Source organism: Hordeum vulgare, chromosome 3H (genome assembly GCF_904849725.1).
Source record: "Hordeum vulgare subsp. vulgare chromosome 3H, MorexV3_pseudomolecules_assembly, whole genome shotgun sequence".
Taxonomy (NCBI): domain Eukaryota; kingdom Viridiplantae; phylum Streptophyta; class Magnoliopsida; order Poales; family Poaceae; genus Hordeum; species Hordeum vulgare.
In genome coordinates this window covers 463,091,224-463,111,902 of record NC_058520.1, presented here as the reverse complement: position 1 = coordinate 463,111,902, position 20,679 = coordinate 463,091,224, and the positions used below count along the sequence as shown (strand labels likewise).

The 20,679-nt window shown below is 46.2% G+C and overlaps 1 protein-coding gene across 1 annotated transcript; it reads left to right on the top strand.

Annotated features, from left to right (window-relative positions):
• The first annotated feature begins 1,849 nt into the window (after positions 1 to 1,849).
• On the top strand, positions 1,850 to 6,965 carry LOC123444275 (protein IQ-DOMAIN 31-like). Its single transcript, XM_045120953.1, has 7 exons — positions 1,850 to 2,015; positions 2,621 to 2,748; positions 3,103 to 3,333; positions 3,860 to 4,063; positions 4,982 to 5,041; positions 5,191 to 6,199; positions 6,651 to 6,965. Exons 2-7 carry the CDS (start codon positions 2,659 to 2,661, stop codon positions 6,680 to 6,682), a joined length of 1,626 nt encoding a protein of 541 aa, XP_044976888.1. The 5' UTR covers positions 1,850 to 2,015; positions 2,621 to 2,658; the 3' UTR covers positions 6,683 to 6,965.
• Positions 6,966 to 20,679: the final 13,714 nt, after the last annotated feature.

The window sequence follows — 20,679 nt, the reverse complement described above, 5'->3', positions numbered from 1 at the left end:
GTTTTGAAAGGAAAATTCCCGGGGGGCTCAGAAGCCCCACAGATCCTCGGGCGCTCATTTGGTAGGAGGGGTTTGCTCAGCCCAATCCCCTTCGTTCCCCTTCAATCCTTTCTATCCATGTGTTTCAAAACCCTCTTCGGGAGACTAGTGAAAGCAAAACCCCGGGGATTCGAAAGGATTGGGTGGAACAAAGGAATTCACCCAATCCCCTGAAATCCCTCCCTCTCAAAACCTCCCCAACCCCCCTTAACCAAACGAGGCCTGAGGAAAATGTCACAATAGTAGTATTGTTTTTATTTCATGAAAAATCAGTAGGACTATCCAATCACGTGTTGCATCAATTGCAGCGGAACCATCGTCGTAGAAAAAGTAGCGCACCATGAATTGTGGGGTTGGAGTGTCTCTTACACGGCCGATCCCATACTACTAACCCTCACAGAGTCTCTGCCGAAAGAACCCTCACAGAGTCACAGTAGATCATTATTGTGCAATTACATGCGGCGCGATGTTAGCCGCTGCAGAGTGCAGACAGGTCATATCCAACCCCATCTCGGCATGATCCGCTGCTCACCCTGTACCGGCGGCCAGCGCGGGCGGTGGCCCAACCCAGTTCCAGCGGCAGCGGTGAGCCGGCGGTTGGTGGTTGTTGGCTGGTCCTGGTCGATCCATCGGCAATGGTTGGGTTGGTTAATACTCCTACTAGAAATCTTTTTCCACGTCCGGCCTGTCTGCCCGTTCGTGCGTCCTCCAGTCCAGTCGCCCGTACCTGGGAACGGACGGAACGCTGCAAAGAAGAAGAGGACGGAGGGAGGCGCTTTTGCTGCCGCTAGCCGGCCTGCTTATAAGCTTTGGCCTTTGGAAGCGAGTGACGGTGACTGGACATGGCGCATTGCATGGCACCACACCGTTCGTCCTGATTGACGCGGGCCATTTTTATCGTTAACACGTCCGGATCGGAGCGCCCGAAGTGCACGCTCCACCGACCGCGCGCACTGTCGTGGCGGATAGCAATTGCTGTAGTAGTAGAGCGGGCCTGACGCACATCCATCTGCTTCCGGCCGTGCGTCCGTAGTGTCAATGGCTGATCGTGGTGCCAAACCGGAGATGTGTCCGTTGCAGCGGAGCATTGCGTGCGCCTGCCCTCTGCATCATGCATCCTTTTAAAAAAAAAAATAGCACGCTTACACGGGACACTAAATGAAAGCAGAGCTGGGGAGACGGAGTGGGTGCCTGGGTTTTGGTCTATTGTTTGGCTGACCGTCATATTGAAATGCCTATTGAAATTGTATATGCAAAATGCAGATTTTTGATAATCACGGCGCGGTATTATCCGGCAGTAGGGCCAGCAAATGAAGATGCCAAACGTGAACACGCGCGCGGAAAGTGGACCACCCGCCTCCACACTTTTTAACACCGGCTCCCTCCCGGTCGCACACCTGCACTGACAGGTGGTCCCGTACGCGCCCGGTCCCACACGCACGCACGCGCCCGCCGAGGGACAGCCAGCTCATCACGCCACGAAAACTGGAAAAGCCGAGGCCGTGCCAGTTTGCAGCAGCCTTGGGCAGCTTTTCTATCCAACCAGCAGCTCCAAGCTCTGACATGTCGTCCCCGGGGGTATTGCTGGCCCCACCGCCCGGCACCCAACTGCGTGGGCTTGGCAGGCAGAGTACAAGTTTACAACCAAAGTGACCAAGGCAAAGGACGTGACGGGATGGCCCCACATGTCAGCCTGCGGATATATACGTCCCGGCAGGTGAGGCGACGGTGCATTCCGTTGCGGCGCGGGCCCCGCGCACCGTCTCACTTTGTCAGTCAGTCGCTCCTTTCCTCTTCTTCTCTCCGGCTACCTTTTTGCGCCTTCAGTGTCTCTCTCTCTCTCGCCCGAACCTCCTCCGCTCCACGCTACAGAACAAATAGTAGGAGGGGAGCGATCTTCTTCCGCCGCCCCGCTCGGTCCTGCAATGGAGGCGTGACCCGTGAGCGGTGGTTGGCGCCGTAGGGGGATAGGGAAGGTGAGTCCTCCTCCGGAGCGCCGACGCCCTGCCCCTTTCCAGGCGCATGCGCGCGTCGCTCGCGCCATTCCCGTGCCGCATTCTCCTTTTTGTTTCTGTAGCAAGTGAGTAGAATCCTCGTGCTGCTGCATTATGCCCGTGCCTTTCACCGTCTGCCGGCGAGAGAGGCCGCCGGCGTCTTGCGCTGGCTGCCTGCCTGCCTGTGCTGGTCGCGGGGTTCCTGTAGGGATGCTGCTTTCCGTGGGGTTGCCGGGCTTGTGTTTGTTGCTTCTTCAGATCCGTGGCTGAGACTCCCAGAGCTCCCGCTTGGGTTGGCTGGCTGCCGGTGGTTTCTTCTGCTGGCTTGGGCCTCGCTTCCTCTCGCTCGCCTTTGCGCTTTTCCTTTCCTGCCGTGGCATTCCAGTCACCGTCGTCTGTCTCTGTCGTCTCGCTTCGGTGTGTGTTGTGTTCTGCTGCTTGGCAGTCACTCCGTCCCTGCTCTTGACAAAGATTGCCGCCCTTCATTTACTAGTTCGGCGTGTCCCTTATGACTTCTTTGCAAAACTAAAAAAAAAAAGAGCCGTGTGTGGTGTGGATCTGTGTACTGACGAGTTGCTCTGCTGCAGGTCCAAAATTTCGGGCGTTTGAGCAGTTCTAGGCTAGCATGGGCAAGTCCCCGGCGAAGTGGATTAAGTCGGTGATCCTCGGAAAGAAATCAACCAAGTCCAGTTCCGTCAAGGCAAAGGATTTGCCGGTCAGAACTTTCATAATGCACACATCTTGTTAGTTAACATAACAGCTACTTTTTCCTATAGTTGATTTATGCAATTCGAAGTGGAAAAGTAAATCATGTATGCATTGAAGTTAGCTTTTACACATGTTACTAGTTATGTAGTATCTTTCTGCTCCAATTTTGGGTTAATCCATGCATTCTTCTTTAAGTTTTCCACAATACTGGTCTTGAAAAATAAATTTTCCCCAACATGTGTTAGGACGTCAACATGTATCAGACTCAATTTTGGGTTGCTTTCAAGTGCATATTATGTTTTTCTTCTACTTTTTTGAGCTGACTGGTTGAGTTAATCATATTCTCTTTCCTGAAATATAGAAGGCTGGAAACGGGAAGGAGCCTGAATTCTCTGATAATTCTCCCCTGATCTCCGAGCCGGTACTTGTTAGCTCCCACAACAATGGAATTGCGTCAGAAATTTCCAACTTGCCCAATGGGAGCGCAATGGAAAACATGGTTAGAATTGGGTCTGACGTGCAAATTAGTCCCGAGAAACTGAGAGAAGAACAAGCAGCAGTGAAGGCGCAAGCGGCTTTTCGAGGTTACCTGGTAAGTGCTAACACCTTTTTTCTCAACTGATTCATACAGTATCTGTACAGTTAATGCCATCTTGGTGATGCGTCTGCTGACTGCAAAACTCTGCAAGTGTTGCTCCTAGCTTCTAATTCTTTTTATATAGTGCAGTAGTGGCTCATGAAAAGTAAAGAGAAAAGGAAACAAGAATAGTTAGCCTCACGAAAAGAAATTCAAACGCGCTAAAAAGTTTGATGGGCTTATTGGCTGATCACTATCAAACAATTAGTAGCTTCTGCTACTTTAGCACCTCCACAATTTTCTTCGGGACACTATAGAAAGCACTCTCTACAATAATGTGTCCTAACTCCTTACATTTATTGTTGTTATAAAAAGTGTATTTTAAATCCCGGGCATCTGAAAAAGAATACATGGTTTGGTTTATCTATTTGTGTTGGTGTACCGGGGACCATCCAGTCTGAGCTGTAACAACCAGATTCGTTAACATTTAGTTGCAGTAGCACAGTGCTAATGTTGGAACGGTAATGAACTTGTGGTGCAGGCACGCAGGGCCTTCCGCGCATTGAAAGGCATCATCAGACTTCAGGCACTGATTCGAGGGCATCTTGTAAGGAGGCAGGCTGTTTCAACCCTTCGTGCAACATGGTTGATTGTGAAGTTCCAAGCTCTAGTTCGTGGGAGAAATGTTAGATCTTCCAGTGCTGCCATGCAGTTAGCTGTGAAGTTTGGCCAACATAAGTATGGGGTGAGACCTGATTCCTTTTTGCTCAGTTAACATCTGTTGTAGACAGTAAATGCTTGCAACCATGAAAGTGTGGTCTGCCATGCACTATATCTTTAAATCACTTATTGCACAAAATAATGCATGCCTCAAAATCAAAGTAACAAACTGGCCCAGTCCCCAGCATATAAAGTAGCATACAAACTTCGTGCTTAGTAGACATTCTGTACTTGGATTACTACAAATAGCAAGAAAATTGTGTCAATTGTGTGCCTTTCTGCATTATTTCGTCATTGTTATGAGCAAGTACAATGTATTATTGTATCGCCGTGGATAGTAATGACAACTTGCCCTTTACCCTTAGATTTTCTTCTTAGGTTAATGAACTTATTTTCTTAGGTCGTTGTAGAATTTCCCCCCTGGGTGCTTTGGACCCCAGCAGGCTTTGTTCACTTGGTCCTAGTGCAACTCAACAGACACCTTTCCCTATCATTACTTCATGATCGACAGATATTTTCTTAGGGTATTCCTTACATGATAAACAAATAGCAATGTAGCTATCCTTAATGGTTTCAGCAGAGCTTTTACTGCCACTGTTGAATGCTCACTACTAAATAACATACCACGTTTCTGAGATTTAACGCGATTTGGTAATACGCAGAAGTACCAACAGTTAGAAATCGCTCACTACTCACTAGACATGTGTTCTCTTTCTTCAGAAATTTAAATGAAAAAGTTGGCCATTCTGTTGAAAGTAAGTCATGAAATTATTCTGCAGAACTACAGTACGAATTGTATTAAGTTGATCATGCCATTATATTTTTTTTCATGCTTCCTGTTTCTTTTCCTCGGAAGGTTGTATTTCCCTTATGCTATTTTTACTATTTGGTAGCTAGTAGCTTTGGCACAAGAATCTAAACATCTATTTGTTGCATATATTAGGGTGACAGGTCGTCTGATGCATGGAAGGAGAAGCTATCTTCACATCCATATGTTCAAAAGGTATGCAATAGTTTTGAGAAAAATAATTACTGGTCAGGAAAAAGGTCTTGACCCTGCTCATTCTTATCTAAGAAATGCATGTCATCACAGCAAGCTTAGTTTCTATTTATATTCCAGAGTTGTTCTAACTCATTTTTGCATATTTATAGTTTCTGTCTTCACCAGTTTTGGTACAAGCTCTTCACGTTCAGTATGATGAGACGAACCCCAATTCAGCCCACAACTGGCTGGAGAGATGGACAATAGGCTGCATCTGGAAGCCTGTTTCCAAACCAAAACTAGTTGCTGATGGGAAACCGCAAGTAAGGAAGGCCAGTTATGCCATGGAAACTCACTCAGCAAAGTTAAAGCGCAATGTTCGGAAGTCTTCTGCTGCCACTGTTGAGACTCAGACAAACACCGTAGAAACTGAAAAATGGAAAAGAAACCCACGGAAATTCAATGGCTCACCTGCTGATTCAGTACCAGATAGCCAGTTATCTGAACTTGAGAAGGTTAAAAGGAACCTTAAGAAGGCAGCTAACTCCATGGCTGAAGCCTCTAAGATATCTACAAAGGCTGATGCCCCCAAGGCATCCAATTCCATAGCTCACGAGCCGAAGATATTTGGTTCCATGGCTGAACCCTCAGAAATATCCAGCATACTGAACGGTATCTCTGACCATCAAGACAGCAAATGCGAGAAAGCACTAGAGAGTACACGCGAGGCTCTGTTTGCACCTGAAACTCAGGATTCTCACAGTGGCAATCTTTTGGAAAATTCAAATTTGGATAAGCTGGCATCTGATACAAAATATGATCTAGAAACGCCATTCTTAACTGGGGACAAAGTTAATGAACCCACTACTGTCTCTCAAGCAGATGAAGTGAACCTTGATAACGGATATGATATTACAGAAAGGAAAGAAGAGACTAGGTCCAAGGAAGAACCTCTGCCTAATGGAAGCCTTAGAACCAAGAGAAGGTCTTCGTTCTCTAATTCAGAATACCCGGAGAGTGGAACCAAGAATACTCCAGTTCCATCAAGGAAGCCAAGCTATATGGCTCCAACAGAATCGTTAAAGGCAAAATTGCGAGGACCACCCAGATTAGATTCTGATCTGCCAGTGGACAAGAATGGCTTCACTCGCCGTCAGTCTCTTCCTTCTGCTGCAAACAGTACGTTTTATTCCCATTTGAATTCCCTTGAAAGGCTAATAGTATGCACACACACAAAAATCAGTTCAAAATGGTAATAGCCTAATAGGGATGCTCTAAAAACTGATAGATACTTTCTCTTTTCTAGATAGTGTAAACGAAAATTCCGCACCCTTTGCGCCCGAAAATCCACATACCCAAATTATTGTAGTCATTACAGTATTTTGGTCCATATGGTGATAACAGAAGCTAAAAGCTACATAGTCGAGAGCAGAATCAAACATTACATAGACAGTTATATAACCGCCACGCAAACTAGGACATAAATCCCTTGGTAGCCGATACCAGTGATGCGCTAAAAAGGGATATATGTCATCATAAAGGGGTGGCAATCTGGTTGCTGATGTTGGAATGGTTATTTGTATGCATCTGATTATTTTTGGATTACTTTGGATTTCCCTACTATTTGCAGATAGAGGAATCAAAACTGAATGGAGACGGTGAAGAGGCTATCAAACTTCCATCAGAAGGGTGCATTGTTGTGGATGAAGTCTGCTGCTGTATACCTGTCTCTGTACTTGTTGTTCTGTCTACGTTGTAAGCATATGTTGTTACGCCCGTTTCGAGCTGCTTGTGATGATATCTTTGGTGCTATTTTTTTTCACGAGTTATCTGTAGTTCCTCTGAGTGTATTAAAATGTATAGCTGCAGTTATTTGGCTCATTTCTGTTTTGATGACGACACAGTTTAACTGATTGCATTATAAGTGCCAAATTACAAGTCTAAATAGCCTCTCTTTTTTCTTGCTTTTCCTCCACATATATTTTCCACTTTTCGCTAATTCTCAGTTTCATTTTTGTTGATTTTTCTTGACTCAAATCGGTTTGATGCCTCGTATATACATAGCACATATGTTATACTTTAATCTCGTCATGTGTAGTCATATAATTCACCTGATATGGCTTATGTTCTAGAGAAGTTTTGATCCAATAATGCATGTGGTTTCAAACTAAAGAAAACCTGAAAGTATGGAGGTCACAGAGACACCCAGCGGCCTCCCTCTAAAACCCTAGGCTGCAGCCACCACTCCCGCCGGTGAGGCCACGAGTTCCCTTCTCCTGAAAAGACCTCGATGACGCCTAGAGGGGGGGGGGGGGGGGGTGAATAGGCTATTTAAAAACTTCTTCAGATTTGGCTTGAACCTGATGCGGAAATAAACTAAGAGGGTACTTGTCAAGCACAAATCCTAAATGCACTAGGCACTGCAACGTGTATCAACAACACGATCTATTAAGATGGACACAATGCAGTTACTAACAAGCACAAGTAAGTTACACAAACTTACTTGAGCTATATCACACGACAAGTAGGTGAACAGCACAAGATACTAGATCACACTATATCACACGATATATCAAGGGCTGCAAGTATGTACGTGTGAATATAGAGGGTATGCTTGAATGATTAATCTTGTACAAGAAATGGCCAACACAATATAATGAGCACAAGCAATATGCAATGTATGTATGCTCAAATAACACAAGTAAACCACAAGTAAGGAGTTAGGGTTAAGGATAACCAAGGTCACTGAGACGAAGATGTATCCCGATGTTCACTTCCTTGGAGGGAAGCTAGTCACCGTTAGAGAGGTGGATGTTACCACGAAGGCACACCAACGCCACGAAGGCTCACCCTATTCTCCCTTTGAGATAACACCACAAATGCGTTTCTCAACCACTAGTGGTAAGCCTTTGAGGTGGCTTCCAAACCCTCACAAACTTTTCCGGGGGAAATCACACGGATTGATTCCTCTCCGAAGAACTCCTACCGCCTAGGAGTCTCCAACCTCCAAGAGTAACAAGATCACGGGGAATGCTCAAAACTTGCTCAAATCACAAATAGCTTGGGTTGAGAGAAGGAGAGGGAGAAGATCTATCTTTTGATTGGAACAACTCTCAAAGGGGCTCACAAATGCTCTTGGGATCTAAGATTTGGAGTGAGCAAATGTGTGTGAGGTGGAAATGTGTTCTTATGAGGATAAGGCTGTGTTAGGCAACCCTCTCACGAAGTGGGAGGGGGGGGGTATTTATAGTGTGGAGAGAAAAAGAGCCGTTGGGGACACTTTAAGTCACACAGGGTCCGGACGTCCGACAGTTGTCGGAAGTCCGGGCGACCGTGAGGGGCCGGACGTCCGACAGAGGTCGGACGTCCGAGACCTGTAGGCATGACTGGAACTCTTCTGAATTCGTCAGCAGCCGGACGTCCGACAGGGGTCGGTCGTCCGAGGCCTGTAGATGTGCCTGATCATATTTGAATTCATCAGCATACGGACGTCCGGAGTGGCCCGGAAGTCCGTGTTATACAACACAATTTCTACTGGTGGTAGGTTCCGGATTTCCGACGGCTGTCGGACGTCCGGCGCTCGGACGTCCGGAGGGAGCCGGATTTCCGAGATATAGAACTCAACTTCTACTGGTGCAGGCTTCCGGGTTTCCGGGACTTGGCCGGACATCCGGGCCTCGGACGTCCGGAGGGAGCCGGAAGTCCGAGTTATAGAGCACATGTTCTTCTGGTGCAGGGCTCCGGATTTCCGAAGCCTGTCGGTCGTCCGAGCCTTGACCGGCCCTCGGACGTCCGGAGGGAGCCGGAAGTCCGAGTTATATGGCTCAAGTTTCTGTGGTGCATAGTTCCGGAATTCCGAAGCTGGTCGGCTATCCGGGCCTCGGTCGTCCGGAGAGAACCGGAAGTATGAGTTATATGGCTCTGATTTCTCTGGTATAGGATTCCGGATTTCCGAAGCTGTCGGTCGTCCGGCCCTCGGACGTCCGGAGGAGGCCGGATGTCCGAGGCACTGGTTCTGTTTTCAGATAACAGCAGAGCAGTGGAGATGTGGTCTGAACAGAAAGTGAAGATGTAGTTTGAGCAAGTTCATCGCAAAACCTGTGATCCCCTCTTAATAGTGCGGGATCCCTAAGGACTCAAGAATCATAAAAGAGTACTGATGATCCATACTTGAGTGTATACTTTTATTCGCTGATCATTACTCCGCACCACTAACGTCAAAGGAACTGATACCTTTGAGTTAGCCCTTTCACCTGAGCTTGATGTTGTTGTTCCTTCTTGGCTCAAGTTGAAAGCAAGACATGATGAAGTCTTCAAGTAGCTTTCCCATACACAATACGGAAAGCCTAGCTTATGTATTCATCTTCATTTGTCCACAATGTGAACATCCACAAGAATCAAGCATGAAGTTCTCAAGAATGCTTATCTTGATCTTGTCCTGTCCACCATGTGAACATCCACAAGAATCAAGCATGTAGTGCTCAGGGATGCTTATCTTGATCTTGTCCTTCTTAGCACATGAGGTTGTCCTTGTCAGCACATGATCATTGACAATAGTTTCAATGATATATTCGTGCTGATCCGCTTGAACTTGCACACCACAATCTTGATGACGATCACCACTTGACGTCATCCTTCATGGGTTGTATGAGATCTTCCTTTTGACGCAAGCCCAATGGAAGCACACCTAACCCCCACATAGGAGTCTCACAAAGACCATGGTTTAGTACACAAACACGTAATGGACAATGCTTACCATACCATGGGATCACTTGATCCCTCTCGGTACATCTTGTACGCTTTGTGTGTTGATCATCTTGATTTACTCTTTGTCTGAGATCTTGATCAACCTAGTGTTTCTATGACCATTCTTTGGATAATACCTTGAATAACATCTTGGTCATCATATAAACTCCTTGAACCCAACAGATGGACTTCAAGAAGTGTCTATGGACAAGTCCTATAAATGTAACTTAAAGCAACCATTAGTCCATAGGAGTTGTCATCAATTACCAAAACCACATATGGAGATATATGCTCTAACATCTCCGCTTGTCACTCTGGCGACTGGGAGGGGGTGGGGGTGGGGGTGGCAAACTCGGATCTGCACTATGGTGTTGTAGTTGAGTCTCTTAGAGCATCTCCAACCGTTCGGTCCGCCAGGGGCGTGAAATAGCGCCGTCTGGGGGTGCGTCGGCGGACAAACCTGCAGGGGGGGGGCTCAGATTCCCAACCGTCCCCCAAGGTCGCACCCAGCCGCCGATTTCGGTCCATTTTCGACACAAATTGGCCCACTTTCGACGTAAGTTGGGCCATTTTTGGTCCATATTCGGCATGCTTCGACATTTTTTTATCACATAGTTCATCACAGAAATCAATACAAGTCAAAATAGCTCAACAAATCGATACAAATCAAAATAGTTCAACAAATAAAAACTCATAATTCATCATACATTGAGGTAGGCGTTGCCCTTGAGCCTTCATAGGTGCTCCACCAAATCGTTATGCAGTTGTTGATGCACCTGTGGGTCTCGGATCTCCCAACGCATGTTGAGGAAGGCAATTGAGGTTGCTGGTAGTTGGTGATCAACTTTGGCAAGAGGACCCTGCCTGTAATATGGTTCAGTGTCAAACACTGACTCTTCATGCTCGCTCTCAATGATCATGTTGTGCAAGACGACACAGCGAGTCATGACTTCCCACATTTGATCTTTCGACCAGGTGTGAGCGGGGTACCAGACAACAACAAAATGAGATTGAAGCACATCAAATGCCCGCTCGACATCCTTCCTACAAGCTTCTTGATGCTTGGCAAAGTAGGAGTTCTTGCCTCCTGGTGCAGGATTTGAGATAGTCTTCGGATAGATGCCATCTGCTAGGTGGTATCCCTTGTTGTAGTGGTGTCCATTGACCTCGTAGTTAACAGGAGGAGCATGACCTTCAAGAAGCTTGGCAAAGACATTCGAGCACTGTAGTACGTTGATGTCATTGCGAGTTCTTGACATACCAAAGATGGAGTGCCAAATCCAGAGGTCATGTGTGGCCACTGCCTCAAGTACCACACTACAACCTCCTTTGGCGCCTTTGTGCATCCCTTGCCAAGCAAATGGACAGTTTTTCCATTTCCAATGCATGTAGTCGATACTTCCAAGCATCCCAGGAAATCCTCTTGCTGCATTCTGTGCTAGGATCCAAATAGTGTCTTCAGCATTGGGTGATCGCAAGTATTGAGGTCCAAACACTGCCACCGCTGCCCTGCAGAACTTGTACAAACACTCAATGGTGGTGGACTCGGCCATGCGTCCATAGTCTACCAGAATATCACCGGGAGCTCCGTATGCAAGCATCCGCATAGCTATTGTAACACCCAAGTTTTTCAACTTTTATTTTCTTTGATTTCCTTGAGATTTGAATTTTTGACTTGAGGAGAACTTGGAAGTTTTCTTGCTAATCCCCATGAGAGAAAACTTTTGAGCTTTTTCTCCACCAAGCAAATTCAGAAATACCCTCTTGGCCCTTTCTCACGAATGAAATGGTTGAAGAATATTTCTTTTACTCTTGGATTGGATTCCTTTTATTTTTGATTTGGATTTCTCCATAAGCTTATTTATTAATTATTCAAAGAGAATTAATCACCAATCTGTTTTTAAATATTTTAACTCTTCTCCTAATCCCTAAGCTTATTTTTTAAAGTTTTCCAAAGATTTAGAAGGGTTGGAACACCCCAATTATTTTTATTTCTAAAATGGGAATTTCTGTAATCAGTTTGGGCTCCAAGAATTTTTCAAATGAACCTCCTTTTTCCTTTGGAATCTTGATCCGAAACCTTGTGTGTTTGTAGTCCTTAGTATCCTCAACCTATTCCAGCAAAAACTTTGGGTCCTCAAGTTTGAAAAATTCAAATTTGGTTTGACTGAAGTTTGACCCGAGAAACTCATTTTTGATTCAAACCTGCCTTAAACTCCACAAAAAATTTTGAACTTTTTTACAGCATATTTTCTTCCAATGAGAGTACTCCCCTCCAAAATTCAGCATCAAATTCTTTTTCTAGCTAGGGTTTTCTTTCTGTCGAGCACCTCATCTGCACCTCACTGAAGTTGTCTGAATTTAATTTAGACCAAACTTCACACATAGGCAACCTTCCCTTCGTCAATCTCGCCAGTAGAAGCGATTTAGCTGTTGCTCCTGTGCCTCGACCCTATCCTCAGTGTTGTCGGAGGCTTGGCCTCTTCCTCTCGTCGGTAACTCACCTACAGAGCCGGCCAAAGCCCTGGCAGCGGCTCTACAGCAGCCACAGCAGCTCCCTGCTTTGATCCCGCGCCGCCCGACACCGCCCCTTGCTCCTGCTGCCGCCGCGTGCCCCTCCTCGACCATGTGCTTCGCGAAGACCGTCGCGACGCACCGTGCAACTCAGAGCATGGGTTTTGCAGCCGCAGTGCACAGCAATGGCCGCGTCGTCGCCGCGTTGCCACGATCGATGACCAACCTCCCTCTGGTCAAAAATGGAGCCCAAGTAGTGATTAGGTGCGATCCTAGCCACCTAACCTCCTACCCAAGCTCCTGCATCGCCGTAATCGCTCACCGAAGTTAATGCCGTAGCTTGTCTCGCGGCGCCTATAAATAGAGCTTCCCTCCAGTGCTTCTGACCTCGCCCAACTGTTCCCCATTCCCCATCTCCACCTCTAGGAACTAGCCGATCCAGGAAGGGGTCCTCGAGGGGCCTTCTTCCCCAGCTCTGGCCGCCCCGATCCGCTTCGGATCCGGCCACTCCCGTGTAGTGTAAGTAGAGGTAGAACCCCCGAGGCCTTCGTTTGCATCCAGGAGCTCCTCCCCTGCTTACCTCGTGCTCAATTTCATCGCAGAGGCTCTCTATCGTCGATCTCCTCATGTCACCCGAGTTGCTGCCGTCAGAGATCTGCTGCCGTCGACGTGAGGCCTCTCCCGTTGTCCAATCCCTCTCCATCAGTCAGCGAGTCATCGGTGAGTGCACCCACACCCCCATCTGGCTCTCCTCTTCCTCCTAGCGTCGCCGGTGATCGCCGGAAGCCTCTGGCGCTGGTGGAGCATTCGAACCTGACAGAGGGACCCCCTCTGTTAGTGTGTCTCTCTCTCCCTTTGAAGCGTTTCATTGGAAACGTATTCGGCCAGTTGCCGTTTTCCTTTCGGGGAAACGCCTTTCCATTCGAGCGTTTTGACTAAATCTCAGTCTAGTCCCAATTTCTATTAAAACTAATTACAGAATAATCCCTGATAATGTTTTGGCTATAACTTTTGATCTAGAACTTATTTTTCAGTGATTCTTTTTGCAAATTGTTCCTGGTAATGCCTAGTATATTTTAAGATTTTTCTAAAAATATTTGAAGACCAGTAGCTAGGTAGTACCACTTATACCCATGTTTGATCTATACTTTAGATTCCGACACCGAAATACCAGACGTCAACTGCACCGAGCTTGATCCCGACTACGTGGAACCAGGCAAGCATGTTTATTACTTTTGGTGTGTTGTTTGCTAACTTAGCTCATATTTATTATTCATCACCTTGCATATTTCATACCTGCTATACATATTCAACCATAATAAAAATATGATGATGGCAAGTGGTAGTTATGAAAGGCTGTGGAATAGCCTAGTCACGCAGAACGTGATAGGTTATGACATTGTCATGGCTTGAGCACAATGGTGCTGATATAAATTTGGTAAACTCGAGTATCGACCTAGATCGAGTCTTGTCTGTGCCATACTTCTTATCGCGCTACCATAGTTCCCTGAATAATGGGTTCGGTATAGTCAGTTGTAGACCTATTATTAGTCACACACCAAGTAGAGTGGCCGGTATGAAGGTATCATGGCCCTGGAATAAATCCAGTCATCCGATCAGGGGGTATGGGTGTTTCTGGTCTGGGACCGGAAGGGAGGGCACTCCTCGTAAGTGCGCGATATAAATATTGTTGATCCTATGCTAGTGAAGGTCGGAGCCTACCCGTGTTATGGTTTTACCTTGGCAGCGTAGTCCGGGTGAATCCGGGCTTCGTGGGGGTAAAATGGGTGTGTGATGATTCTGATTGTCCACTTCTGAAATGCCGTACGCGGAATTAGTCAGATTGACTATTGAAAACTGTGGGCTATGGGTAAAGTGTACACCCTCTGCAGAGTCAAAACTATTCGAGTAGCCGTGTCCCCGGTCAAGGACGTTGTTTGACGAGTCAATTGTCGGTCCTAGAGTCGGTCTTCGGAGTATAAGTGATATTAATAATATTGGATGTGGAGAACCATATGATGATGCGGGACATTATCATATCGTGTATTATTACTCTGGACTAACCCTTATGATTCTCTTTGTTGGATATCCTTGGGACGGTTCTACCTCCTGGATATTCAATTTATTATTCTTATAAGCCCTTTATGTGGTGTCGCTGAGACGCCTGACTGTGTCATTGTATTTTATTATTATAAGCCCTTTATGTGGTGTCGCTCAGACGCTCGACTGTGACATTGTTTTTATTATTCTTATAAGCCCTTTATGTGGTGTCGTTGAGACGCTCGACTGTGGCACTATTTTTATTATTCTTATAAGCCCTTTATGTGGTGTCACTGAGCCGCCCGACTGCGACACGCTATTTTATTTTTATCCATGCCCTTACTGTGGTATCGCACAGACGCCCGTTCGAGGCTTATTATTTATTTCATTTATGTTATGCCCTATGTGTGGTGTCGCTCAGACGCCCGCCGGTGGTTTATTTTATTTCTTTTTGTTACGGATATCTCGGGAGGACTACCGCCTGATTTATCCTGTAACCTATTTACTTTCTGCACTTATATTGTGATTATAACTTGACCCTAACCATGCATAATAAAATCTACTGCATGCATTTCATCATTTGTGCAAACTGTTTGCGAGTACTTCTCGGAGTACTCACTCGCTTGTTGTTGTGGCCAGATATGGATGAAGGAGACCTCATGGATGAGGAGTTCGATAGCGACTCCGATGTCTAGAGGAGTCCCAGTCAGTCTTGCGATCCTGGAGTCCATCGCTGTTTTACTCCATCGCTTCCGCCACCTCAAACAAATTGTTGAGCTTCACACCGAGGCTTAACGTGTAGTAGTACTCATCATGTCACACTACTCTAACGTGACGTGCCCCCTTTGTTTTCCCGAGCAGTAGAGTCACCCTAAGACCACTGTAACATTTCCATATATCCTAAGACTTGGATGTGTTGTAATAATTTGTGGAGCGACCCTCGCTCTACTTGTATTATATTGAGTACTACTAGTTTTCTGCATCAAGTTGAGTCTGTCAGTGGGAAAGATTTTCTTCACTATGGACGCGAATGGCTGATTTATAATTAAATCTTTTATTTGGAAACCGGTCGTGACAAACTTGGTACCAGAGCCAGGCTGACTATAGGAAACCCCTATGTACGATCGCTGACCGGATTAGTCATTTTATTGCCTCCTTGTGTTAGCAATTTTCTGTTAGTCAACATATATTTATGTTTTGACTATATGATTTTTTTGTTTTGTAGATGGCTGACAACGGTTGCCCGTCGCAGGTGTTCTCCAACGAGCCATCGGGATTTTCATGACTGCTTTCAGTCATCGTGAAGATCGCGATTGGACAGACGGTCCGCATCGAGTACACGTTTTACAGCCACAAGATCAGCGACTCCATGACTATGCATCAGGCATCGATGCATTTTATTGGTGGTCGACCAGAGTATCGTCGCCTTCGTTTCGTGGGGAGAGCCATGCCTACGGAGAGGCAGGCTATTCAGATGGCAGCCAGGGAGGCGATTGCTCATCCCCGGGACACTCTTCCAGCAATGAAGACTCGTCCTTATTATTATCTGCCATGCCACGTGCCGTACACCAGCCACTATGCCTTTGCATGCCCTAGGGGAGAGGAAGATGATGCTCTTGGGATGCTCGTGCAGTATGTCCAAGCCCTGGAGTCAACTTTTGATGGCTTAGTGGATGACTTGGTGGCTGCTCGCATGGAGCACCATACTCGTCCTCACCACAAGACTGATCTCCTTCGTCCAACACCGCCTAGGTCATGCCCGTCTTCTTCTGCCTCATGCACTCCACCAGCACAGCTCCGCCACCAGCTGCCTACCATTGAGGAGTTTAATCAAGTTATTGCATGCCCCCATTAGAGCTGCTATGTCTGTCTGTCATGTGCACGCCTCGCTATCTCGCGCAGTCCGCTTAGAGCCAATAGAGGAGGAAGTGAACTCCCCAGCTCCTCATCTAGGACTTTCTATGGGTCAGCCGATCCAGGTTCCTTCCGACTCCGCCTAGAGATGGTGAAGCAGATCGCTAGTACGCCTGTGTGATATGTATGATATGGATGATGTTGTGCTCCTAGACCGAAGGGAAGTAGTGTGTTGCGTCATGTAGGACAAGAGAAGTGCATTAGCTTAAATAACAAGTCAGGCATACTAGAGTACGACCTGAGTGGTATGTATAATTATGATCGATGTAAGATGTACCGCGGTCCTTCTCCAAACATGATGATTATGTTATGAAAAATCTTGCAGTGTTTCCTTGGAAAATGTTTCAGAATTCCTTTCGTTCGAGTTTCATTTTCTTATTGGTTTTTTCAACATTAACCCAACTTTGAGAAAATGAGCCGACCCTGGACATGCTCCATGCCAAGGGACAATGGAGAAAATAAATCCACTGAGACAGGGAACAACTTCACTCAAGGCTAGTCTAGCCAACATGAAAGCAGCCCAACACTGTCAGAAGTCTGTCGTTTATACGAGCAGAGCCAACAGCAGCATCATGAAATGACGAATCAACTAATGAACATGGGAAATCAGCGTGGTCCTCATCCACAACACTCCCGACTGGCTGAGCTACAAAAGACACGTTCGCCAACATTTTCACATACAGACAAACCAATGGAAGCAGACGATTGGATACATGACATTGAGAGAAAGATGACAATTGCACAATGTTCAAATCATGAGAAAGTATTGTACGCTCCCCACTATTTAACTGGAGCCGCAACCTCGTGGTGGGAAAACATCCTCTGCGTGCATCCAGATGAGAACAATATCACATGGGCTGAATTCAAGGAAAGTTTCCGTGGAGCGCACGTGCCCAACAATTTTATGAAAATAAAGAAGAAGGAATTCGAAGACCTGAAGCAACGGAGTTCCAGCGTGACGGAGTACCTGGATCAGTATAATCAACTGTCCCGATACGCAAGTGAAGACTACAAGACTGAGAAAAGAAGGATGGAGAAGTTCCTGGATGGACTTGCTCCAGCATTAAAGTGCCAACTGGTTGTCCACACGTTTCCAGATTTTAAGACACTGGTAGACAAGGCCATTATGCTGGAAGCTGAACGTCGCAGCCTGGATGACATCCGCAAACGCCGCTGTAATAACTCTACCCAAGTGCGCAACACCAGGCACAAGACAGAGGACTCAAAGACTCAAGCTCCGCGTACCTCAGCACCAACCACTAGATTCAACAACAACTCTTACATGAGGAACAAAGATTTTACTCCCCGTGCCAGTATCACTTGTTTTGCATGTGGAGAAACATGACACTACGCTCGGCAATGCCCAAAGGCCGGAAATGGTGCAGCCAAGACCAACACTTCCAACTTGGACTCAGCACCAAAGCGCAACAATTTTAACCCCAATAACAATCACAGGAAGGGTCACGTTAATCTTGTCACCAAGGAAGACGCCATGAACGCACCTGATATTGTACTCGGTAAGTTTCCTGTCAACAAAATTTCTGCCCTGGTTTTGTTTGATTCTGGAGCTTCCCACTCGTTCATTTCGAAAAGATTTGTTTCTAAACACAACTTTTCAACCCCCCTTGGAAAACTCAATGACTATCAACTCCCTGGGAGTACATCAGACTACTCAAGAATATTGCAAGAATGTTACAAGTGAAGTCAAAGATTTGGTGTTTTGGGCAAATCTTATTGTTATCAAAAGCAACACAGTGGATATTATCTTGGGAATGGACTGGTTAAACACCAACAAGGGATTCATTGACTTCTTTAATCGGACGGTCACCCTCACTCATCACCAAGGTATAAAAGGTAACTGTCGCGGCCCTACGAAGGGAAAAATCAAGCAAAGCAAGGTTAAACCAAACAGAAGCCAGTGAATTGAAATATGTTCCAGTAGTATGTGAATTTCCAGATGTATTTCATGATGAGCTACCAGGTATGCCGCCAGACCGAGAGATAGAATTTGTCATCGAGCTTGCACCCGGTACAACCCCAATATATAAGAAGCCGTACCGCATGGCACCAACTAAGTTAGTCGAGCTCAAGAAACAAATTAAGGAACTATTGGACAAAAGATACATCGGACCCAGCTCTTCACCTTGGGGGTCACTAGTACTTTTTGCTAAGAAGAGAGATGGAACACTAAGGCTATGCATTGATTATCGAGCACTCAACTTGGCCACTATAAAAAACAAGTACCCACTACCCAGAATAAATGATTTGTTCGATCAATTAGCTCAGGCTAAGGTATTTCAAAAATCGACTTGAGGTCAGGATATCATCAACTCAAGATCCGCCAAGAAGACATTCCAAAGACAACCTTTACCTCAAGATACGGACTGTACGAGTTTACAGTAATGCCTTTCGGGCTAACCAACGCACCAGCTTACTTCGTGCATCTGATGAACAAAGTATTCATGAAATATATGGATAAGTTTGTCGTAGTCTTCATCGACGACATACTTGTCTACTCCAAAAATCCCGAAGAGCATGCGGAACACCTAAGAATTGTATTGGGAGAACTCCGCAAGCATCAACTATACGCGAAATTCAGCAAGTGCGAATTTTGGCTTAAACAGGTCGGATTTTTGGGTCATGTGATGACTCAAGAAGGCATAGCCGTGGATCCAGAAAAGGTCAAGGCCGTAAGCGAATGGCCGCAGCCAGCTAATGTGATAGACGTCCGGAGTTTCCTCGGATTAGCATGATATTACCGGAGGTTCATTGAAAACTTTTCTACTATTGCGCGACCTATGACCCAGTTACTCAAGAAAGAAAAGGAATTTGAATGGACCGAAGATTGTGAGAAGAGTTTCCAGGAATTGAAGAAAAGGTTGACTACAACCCCAGTACTAATTGTGCCTGACTTAAACAAGGATTTTGAAATATACTGTGATGCTTACAGAAATGGCCTCGGATGCGTACTCATGCAAGAAAGGAAGGTGGTGGCTTATGCCTCACGACAACTTCGACGTCACGAAGAGAACTACCCTACTCATGATTTGGGGTTGGCCGCTGTGATTCATGCTCTCAAGGAATGGAGACACTTTCTTCTTGGTAATCGTTGTGAAATATACACGGACCATAAGAGCCTCAAGTATATTTTCGCACAGCCGGATCTCAACCTATGACAACGATGATGGTTGGAAATAAATAAGGATTATGACGTGGGCATCCATTACCACCCAGGTAAGGCTAACGTAGTAGCGGACGCCCTCAGCCGGAACCCCGCTTCAGGCGAGAAGCCCGTACCAAAGATGAGACCTAAGCTTGCAAAAGAGTTCGCTCTGCTAAACCTGCTCCTCGTTCCAGAAGGTACAGTGGCACAACTTGAACTACAACCCACCTTGGACGGGAATATCAAGGAAGCTCAGAGAGGTCACCCCAGCATTGAGGGCATAAAGAAAAAGATGGACCTCGGGAAGGCCTCCGAGTTTATTATTGATGAGCAAGGAACTCTATGGTACAGAGACCGACTATGCGTACCCAACCAAGAGAACCTCAAAACTCAAATCATGGAGGAAGCCCACAACATGCCCTATTCTATTCACCCCGGAGGCACAAAGATGTTCAAAGACCTCGAGGCAAAATATTGGTGGCACGGAATGAAGAGAGATATTGCCTCCTTCGTTGCTCGTTGTGACTCATGCCAACGAATCAACACAGAACATCAGAAACTAGCAGGGCTACTACAACCTATGAAGGTGCCCGTGGGATGAGGTAGGAATAGATTTTATTGTCGGACTACCCCGGTCCCGACACGGACATGACGCTATATGGGTAATTATGGGTAGACTCACAAAAGTGGCTCACTTCATACCAGTCAAGACCACATACTCCACCCAGAAGCTAGCAAGACTATACCTCGCCCGCATTGTGTGTCTTCACGGAGTACCCAAGACTACTGTATCCGATAGAGGTACCCAGTTTACCTCGAGATTTTGGGATTATCTGCAACAAGCCTTGGGGACACAACTAGTATTCAGCACCACCTATCACCCTCAGACGGGAGGACAAACCGAACGTATAAACCTGATCCTTGAAGAAATGCTTAGAGCTTGTGTACTCACATATGGGAACAGTTGGGAAGACAGTTTGCCCTACGCCGAGTTTTCTTACAACAACAGTTATCAAGCAAGTCTGGAGATGTCGCCTTTCGAAGCTTTATATGGAAGACGATGTCGTACCCCTCTAAATTGGTAAGAGACCAGAGATAGCCGCATCTTCGGACCACAGTTTCTCCAGGAGGCCGAGGACAAGGTGAAAGTCATAAGGGAGAAACCAAGACAACACAAAGCCGACAAAAAAGCTACTACGATCAAAAACACTGGGATGTCAGTTTCGACCCCAATGATTATGTATATCTTAAGGCATCACCCATGAGAGGAATGCAAAGATTC

Coding starts and splice junctions, on each gene's coding strand:
- LOC123444275 (XM_045120953.1), top strand. CDS start 2,659: ATGGGCAAGTCCCCGGCGAAGTGGATTAAGTCGGTGATCCTCGGAAAG. Junction 2,749..3,102: donor TCAAGGCAAAGGATTTGCCG/GTCAGAACTTTC, acceptor CCTGAAATATAG/AAGGCTGGAAACGGGAAGGA. Junction 5,042..5,190: donor CACATCCATATGTTCAAAAG/GTATGCAATAGT, acceptor GCATATTTATAG/TTTCTGTCTTCACCAGTTTT.